General features: G+C 45.9%; 1 protein-coding gene across 3 annotated transcripts; it reads left to right on the top strand.

Moving 5' to 3' along the window:
- Positions 1-953: 953 nt before the first annotated feature.
- foxj1b (forkhead box J1b) lies at positions 954-4,965 on the top strand. 3 transcript variants are annotated; one of them, XM_029850832.1, is made up of 3 exons: positions 954-1,906; positions 2,603-3,418; positions 3,765-4,965. In XM_029850832.1, exons 1-2 carry the CDS (start codon positions 1,277-1,279, stop codon positions 3,416-3,418), a joined length of 1,446 nt encoding a protein of 481 aa, XP_029706692.1. In that variant the 5' UTR covers positions 954-1,276; the 3' UTR covers positions 3,765-4,965. The 3 variants fall into 3 exon arrangements, with proteins under 3 accessions (XP_029706692.1, XP_029706685.1, XP_003961398.2); XM_029850825.1 differs by having other exon boundaries at positions 954-1,175; positions 1,260-1,906; positions 2,603-4,965; XM_003961349.3 differs by having other exon boundaries at positions 954-1,147; positions 1,260-1,906; positions 2,603-4,965.
- Positions 4,966-7,121: the final 2,156 nt, after the last annotated feature.

The following is a 7,121-nucleotide window of genomic DNA, read 5'->3' on the forward strand; positions in this document are numbered from 1 at the left end:
AAACTTCTTCATGGTGCATGGTCCAACCATAATCAGCTGAGCCACTTTTGACATCTCAAGCAGCCAGGTCATAATCAATGTTTCCATCTCCCTGTAGCGCCCGTGTTTCTTCAAGCTCATCAAACAGAAAGACATAAAATACTTTCATGTATGAAAATATGTATTATAACACCTTACACAGAACCCTAGTTGGCAGTCAAATCATACATTTAAGATGGTTTGAACATGTAGTTCATGGTGTGATTTATGAGGTGACGTCCAGGCTCTGATCCGATACCGAATTTTTCCACTAGATGGAAGTGTTTTCAAAATTTTAAATTTATTTAAAAAGCTCCAAAAGAAAATATAGTCAGTCAGTCAGTCAGTCAGTCAGTCAGTCAGTCAGTCAGTCAGTCAGTCAGTCAGTCAGTCAGTCAGTCTGTCTGTCTGTCTGTCTGTCTGTCTGTCCTTATCATCCCTCAAAGTGTGAGTGAGGATCCTTTCCATTCATATGTTTTAAAACGGTGTTAAAATTTTCCTTTTGGTACTTTGCCAAACACACCTCAATAAAGCATGTGCATTTATTTCTAGGTCCAAAACTCCATGAAACGAGAGAGCCTCACAGTAAATGCGGGTTTACGCGTTACAGGTGCACGCGTGTGGATGACGAGCGGGAGCTTTGGCGCGTCACTTTGGGAAAAGGTGGAGGCCCGACGCGCGCCTCGGAGGTCAGATTTCAGATTGTTTCCGGGATGAAAAGAAAGAATCGACAATAGTGACTGTCCTTCCTGCTGCAATAAAGCTGTACCACGGAGAAAAAGAGGGAGGGGGCAGGAGGTGAGGAGGGGGGAGTATAACCCAAAGGGCAACCAATCAGGATCCCCCTCGGGCGTTTAAAGGGATGGTGGGCAGTCTCTATGAGCAACTTATTTTCGTCATCTCCTTCACATTTTTATACCTTGACCTCCCGGGCACACCGAAGGTTTAGATGAGTCAGTATGGACCTGTCCTGACGGGAGATCTTGATTTCACTACACATGAGCTGCTGTTAAATGGTTGTACTGGCGCCCTCCTCCCCGCTGCCGCACTTGTTGCGCAGAGACTGGATGCGCTGCTGAGTCCTTGGAGGGGAGAGGCAACAGGTGCATCCAAATGATCCGCGGCGGAGGTAGCGCATTACGCACCATTACGCAAACGTGAGATTAAAGTGCTGCAGTTTTTCCACCTCTTATTATTTGACGCATCGGGGATTCTCATCACTTTTCACTTTTGTCTTCAAGATAAAACAAAACTTTGAATGCCGATTTGCAGACCGTTCGACCGACCACCCACAGTCAGCATGCCTGTTCTGACCAGCCCTGACATCGCCAATAAATTTCAGGAGAAATGGCTGGCAGCCTTTCCGGAGGATCAGCAAACCGGGTCGGACTTTGCCCTTATGGACGACAGTCTCACTAGTCTCCACTGGCTCCAGAATTTCTCCATCCTCAGCGCGGACCCGGAACGACCCGTCGGAGCTGGGCCGGGCTGTCCGTCCACTCAGGAGCATCTTTATCTCAAACGGCTCTGTTTCCCGGGAGGCAGCAGCGACTCTCCGTCCAGCCCCCCAGCAGCGGATACCGCCACGACGGGGATGCCTCGGTACCTCGGGAGCCCCGTAACCTCTGGCAGCGATTCCTCCGCCGCGCCGCGCTTCTCCAGTTGCGCACATCCCGGTAACGGTTATTCGCAGCTGTCCATGCAGACCAGCCCACCCGAGGAGGTCGACTACAAAACCAACCCGAAAGTCAAACCGCCCTACTCCTATGCGTCCCTCATCTGTATGGCCATGCAAGCCAGCAAGCAGCCCAAAGTGACTCTGTCCACCATTTACAACTGGATAACGGAGAATTTCTGCTACTACAGACACGCGGAGCCCAGCTGGCAGGTAACCGACACTCTTCCGTCCATTATTGATGAGTCCCGCAGAGAGCGGAGGAGAGGAGGCCGAGCAATTGATCCCAGTGTCACCACCAGACACCTCTTCTTCACACCGGTAGACACCAGACATGATGTGACAGTGAGCAAGAAAACACGAGAAGTGTAGCTGAAACCGCTCAGACACAGAGGGAGAGTCGAGTTTTCATTATTATTATTATTATTATTATTATTATTATTATTATTATTATTATTATTATTATTATTATTATTATTATTGTCTTCATAATTTGCAAATTGCACAACAGCACTCACGGGGTTTTTGTCACATGAGAAAATGGTAAAGCACTCTAATGTTGTTTGTGTGTGTATGTGTGTGTGTGTGTGTGTGTGTGTGTGCGTGTGTTAATGAGGGCTCCTGAGAGAGATGGCAGCTAAGCACAACTGATCATGTTTGAAATGCTGCCTGCTACTAGAAAGCCTCATTAGGTCCATTTGCTTTCCTATAGAAAACATCAACAATGCCTCCTCCTCCTCCTCATCCTCCTCCTCCTCCTCCTCCTCCTCCTCCTCATCCTCCTCCCCCTCCCCCTCCTCTTCCCTTAATCACACAGACAAATCTAGCATATTCGGCCAGGTGCTGGTTGGTAATTTGTCTCTGTTAAGCCTCTGAAAGCTGCTAATTCTCCTTTTTTTTCTTCCGCAGAACTCAATTCGTCACAACCTGTCCCTCAACAAGTGCTTCAAGAAGGTCCCTCGACAGAAAGATGAACCAGGAAAGGGGGGCTTTTGGCAGATCGATCCACAGTATGCCGACATGTTTGTCAACGGCATCTTCAAACGTAGGAGGATGTCTTCTAACCAGTACAGCAGCAGCACCAACAGGCCCAGCAACCTCGCTGGATCACCTTACCAACCACAGGGGTGCAAACGGAAGCACCTGTCGCACACTAAAAACCACGTCAAGGCCACGAGGATGACTGATTCTCCACTTCTGGCGAGGGAGGCCCACAAGGCGGACATCCTGAAGGGGGACTTTGACCTGGCATCAGTATTTGACGATGTTCTCGGCGGGACCTACAGTAACTTCGAGGACCTGGACATCAACACGGCTCTGAATGCCCTCGGATGTGACATGGAAGTCTCCGTTCAGGGGAGGCAGCACTCGGTGGGGCTCAGCCGGTGGTGCAACGGAGGCGATGCCATAGGCCAGAGCCAGCCGGTAGGTCACCAGCACCAGTCGTACGGTTACATGGACCTGAGCACAACCTCCATGGACTGTATGGCCAGCATGGGCGAGCTGCACATACCGCAGCAGCTGCATCTGAACCAGGATCAGGTGCTCCAGAGCCACCTGCCACAGTTTGACGAGGCTTCCATCATGTTCCTGGAGCAGCCGGAGGAGGCCGTGCTGCACCCATGGGAGGAGATCAAGGAGGAGCCGCAGGAAATCCCTCTGACTCTGGATCAGGGCTTCGGCCTGTGCGAGGGCTTCTTCACAGAGATGCAGCCATGGGAATGAGTATGAGTAGACATTCACTCTGTGACCCCAGAACTCCCCCCACCTGTCAATCCTCCGAGAATTCCAAAAATAGTACCTTTAGTTCAGATAAACCTTTTATTCAACTAACTCAACCCACAATATACCTAAAACACTGCAAGAAGCAGTATAATTTTTTTAAAAAGATAGTAGTTGCAGGCATTATGTAGTCAAAGCAATAACCCATTCCTGGATTTAAATAACAAGACAATGCTTAAAACATGCTAAATAAAATCCTGGAGGCACCTTCTCTGATTGCTCTTCAGACATGATCTGATGCTCAGACCACTAAGGCTAGCTCACCTGCTCACCTCTGCTTCCTGTCCAGCTAATCGCCAACGAACTGTAGCTGATTTTCTGCAGCAGTCGACACACCGAACATAACCGTGATCACGCCGAACCGGGTCTGAACTGAAACTGTGAAGAGAAGCCGTGACGAGACGAGGCAAACGAGAGGAAACGGTGATGGCAAACTAGGAAGATCGTTGCTCTTTTTGTAGGATGAACAGCTTCTTTAAGAAGAAGGAAGAGTTGACTGTGATCCTCTGGCAGATGAGTGACAGTGAGAGAAAGAGTGCTGAAGAGGAGTGAAAGAAAAGCCAGAGGTGCTCTCTGCAAAAGAGCACCACAAGAACATGTACGCCTGGTTTAATTCTGCTACGTTAGCATTATCCCTCTTTTTTTATTTGTTACTAACATGCAGTCAAAGCACATCAGTTCCTTCACATCAGTCTGTGCTGTGTGAAGGAAAAATCTATCAGAATAGGCTGGAGAAGGCATTTATAAAGATTTAAAACCTTTCACTTATGACTTTGTCATACGGTAAGCTTAATATATATTCTCGAAAGTATATCACATGAGGCTAGGCAGGACGTTTTGACGTTCATTGACAGTTAATGTAGAAATAAAAGAGGAAAAAAGAGACCTGAAAGCTGATGTTTCAGTGTCACTGGTGGAAATCAAACATTATGCACTTTGATAGGCAGCAAGTTTAGGGGGACAGTTTTCTTCTTCAGAACAATTATTATTTCATAACATATTAAAACCATATTTAGATGCATGAGTAATTGTGCATTTTAGATTGCTTTGGAACACTTAACTCACATGTAGTCAAACCTTTTTTCCCTTAATTTTCCTGATTTCCTTTATTGTATCAATTATCACTTATTGTATCACCACATCTGCTGATGAGAAATATGCAGGTCTGTGATAAATGATTCTGTTCTCTGTCACTGGGTGATGGATTTCACTTTATTGGTTACTTGGGTGTTTTCGAATTTTGTTTTCTTCTCTGTAATTCTGAATTTTAAAACGCCTTTGGCTACATAACCTAGAAGGTTTGATGGGGCAAATGATGAACAGGTACATCCTAATTGAATTCTTAAAGGACAGATTTCCTAGTTGTATCATATTGACGTTTGATAATGACTCTTTAATCTTTCCCTGTTATGTTAATTTGTACTTTTTTTAAAAGCTGTTTTAAAAAATGCAATCATGTCTTGATGCAATAAATGGTGTCAATTAAAGAAATGGTAATAAATATATTGATTATTGAGCAATGAGGTTTAATATTGGAGTGCCTGTGTGTGTGTGTGTGTGTGTGTGTGTGTGTGTGTGTGTGTGTGTGTGTGTGTGTGTGTGTGTGTGTGTGCGTGTGTGTGTGTGTGAGATTGCAAGAGAGAGAGGGGGGTGATGAGGAGATAAAAAGGTCTATCAGGGTTTATCATTAAGCTACAGCAGGTTTGGACATGCTTGGTGTTTGAAGGGGCCACTATAAAACCATGTGTAGCATGTTGTACTTCAAACAGTAAATGATTGTTTCTGAGGGAAATATGTCACACACTTTGATAAAGCTCAGGTTAAGTGTGACAGAAGAGGGAAACAACTCAACCAATTAGATGAAATTGGTGAGAAATAATTGAAATTTTAAAGAGCCTCACAAGCTAACAGCTAAGTAAAGCAGAAATACACATAGCATTTAATTTCTAATGAAAAACATCTTAAAATCTTAAAAAAGTGTCTAATTTATTGAACATTTAATTTAATAATTGTAATTAATGTCAGAAGTAGTTCAAGCTAAATTGCACACTTAAAACTGCAAGTGAGAAATAACGTGATTGTCAACCAGGCTTCTTAAACTCTGGAGACCTTAAAGGAGAAATATTTCAGGGGGTGAGGATGCTGACAATAGCCCTGTTAATGACCCCAAAGGACAGATCATTGGGGCTGGTTTGAAGGGCGCAGTATGCGGTGCATCAGGGCAACCTCACATGCCGACCTCCAGCAATCAGAATCAGAATGTTCTCAAAAAAACAAGTTGCACACTTATGCACACTAAAACAAGTTGCATGGCTGGTGAAAGTGCTCTAAAAATTTCAGCCTTGCCTTCGCTCAGGGTTGTGTGCGCACACCATTTATTAAAATGTACTTTTCCACTTCAAATCTCTTTTTAATTGAAATTGTCGACAGGAAAAAGCAGTGAAATGCAGCTTATCCATGTTCCCGTGGCACACGGGCTCCCAGTGGTGCAGGACGTGTGTTGAGAGAGACGTAAATGGACAGAATACCTCAGATTCTTGGAAATGGCGGGGGGGGGGGGGGGTCGATAGAAGTGGCAGGTCATCGGGCTTGAACAACAGTTCCAGACAAGGGGGGTACGTTTAACGACTTCAACAAAAGTATGAAAGCTTCAATTTATATCAGGAATAATACAGGTTTCAAAAGCACCTGGAGAGCACAGACCTCCGCTCAGCAGGTCAGCCGGGATCTGGAACGTCACCAATCAGCTATTCTTTGGCCTGCTATCATCATTTCCAGAAAATGTCATTAAAATCAGTTTTGAAATTTTTGAGTTATTTTGCAGACGTCGGCTGCAGCATAACGTCCTTGGTGGAGGTATCAGTAAAGGTCAAAGAGGTCAATGACAATATCAAAAGGATGAAATGAGTGGCAGGGTCAAGTTGAAGGGACGTGTCATTGTACCTGTGTGAACTGCCACACTGACTGTTTGTCCGCCACTGTGTGTACACAAGACAGCCACGATGTTTGCACTGCTCCGCATGGTTCTTTGTCTGAGCTCGTGCTGATGTACACGGATCGAAACCCCCCCGTGGCAACCCAGATAACGCTATCTCTGAGGAGCCAGAGCCCTGCGGTTCTATTCAACGTGGTGGAGGAGACTCTAGCACTGCCCAGCATGCGGATCTCCTCAAAGAAAGGGGGGTGGCAAGCTGGGCTGTCACTGCAGGCTAACTGGGCTAATAATGGTTTATTCCATCCCTGTTGGCGCCCCTCTGCAGGGTAGAAGAGCTTGGTGGCATATTTGTGCTCTAACAAGAGGAGGGCATGAGCAGCAGCAGAGACGAGAAGAGGGTGTAGTCTCCGTTTTATTGCCATGGTGAAATCCTCCTGATTAGAGTCAGGCGTGAACAGGGTCAGCCAGAACTGGCTTTAGCTCCTCAGTTATTGGGGATAGACGCATAGCTTCCTAATGGCGAGTGGCTAATTGAAGACACATGATGGAGGGGGTGGGGGTTCCTTGTTAATTATATCCCTCATTGTGGCTCAGCGAGTGAAAAATGCCTTAAAACAGTTTTATAGCCCCCGAGGAACGCCTGAATCTCTGTGATTAGTACTTAAATAAGTCCAAGATCAGCCCGATAAATGAAATTTCCTCACTGGTGCA

The sequence above is a fragment of the Takifugu rubripes genome, chromosome 1 (genome assembly GCF_901000725.2).
Source record: "Takifugu rubripes chromosome 1, fTakRub1.2, whole genome shotgun sequence".
Lineage (NCBI taxonomy): Eukaryota > Metazoa > Chordata > Actinopteri > Tetraodontiformes > Tetraodontidae > Takifugu > Takifugu rubripes.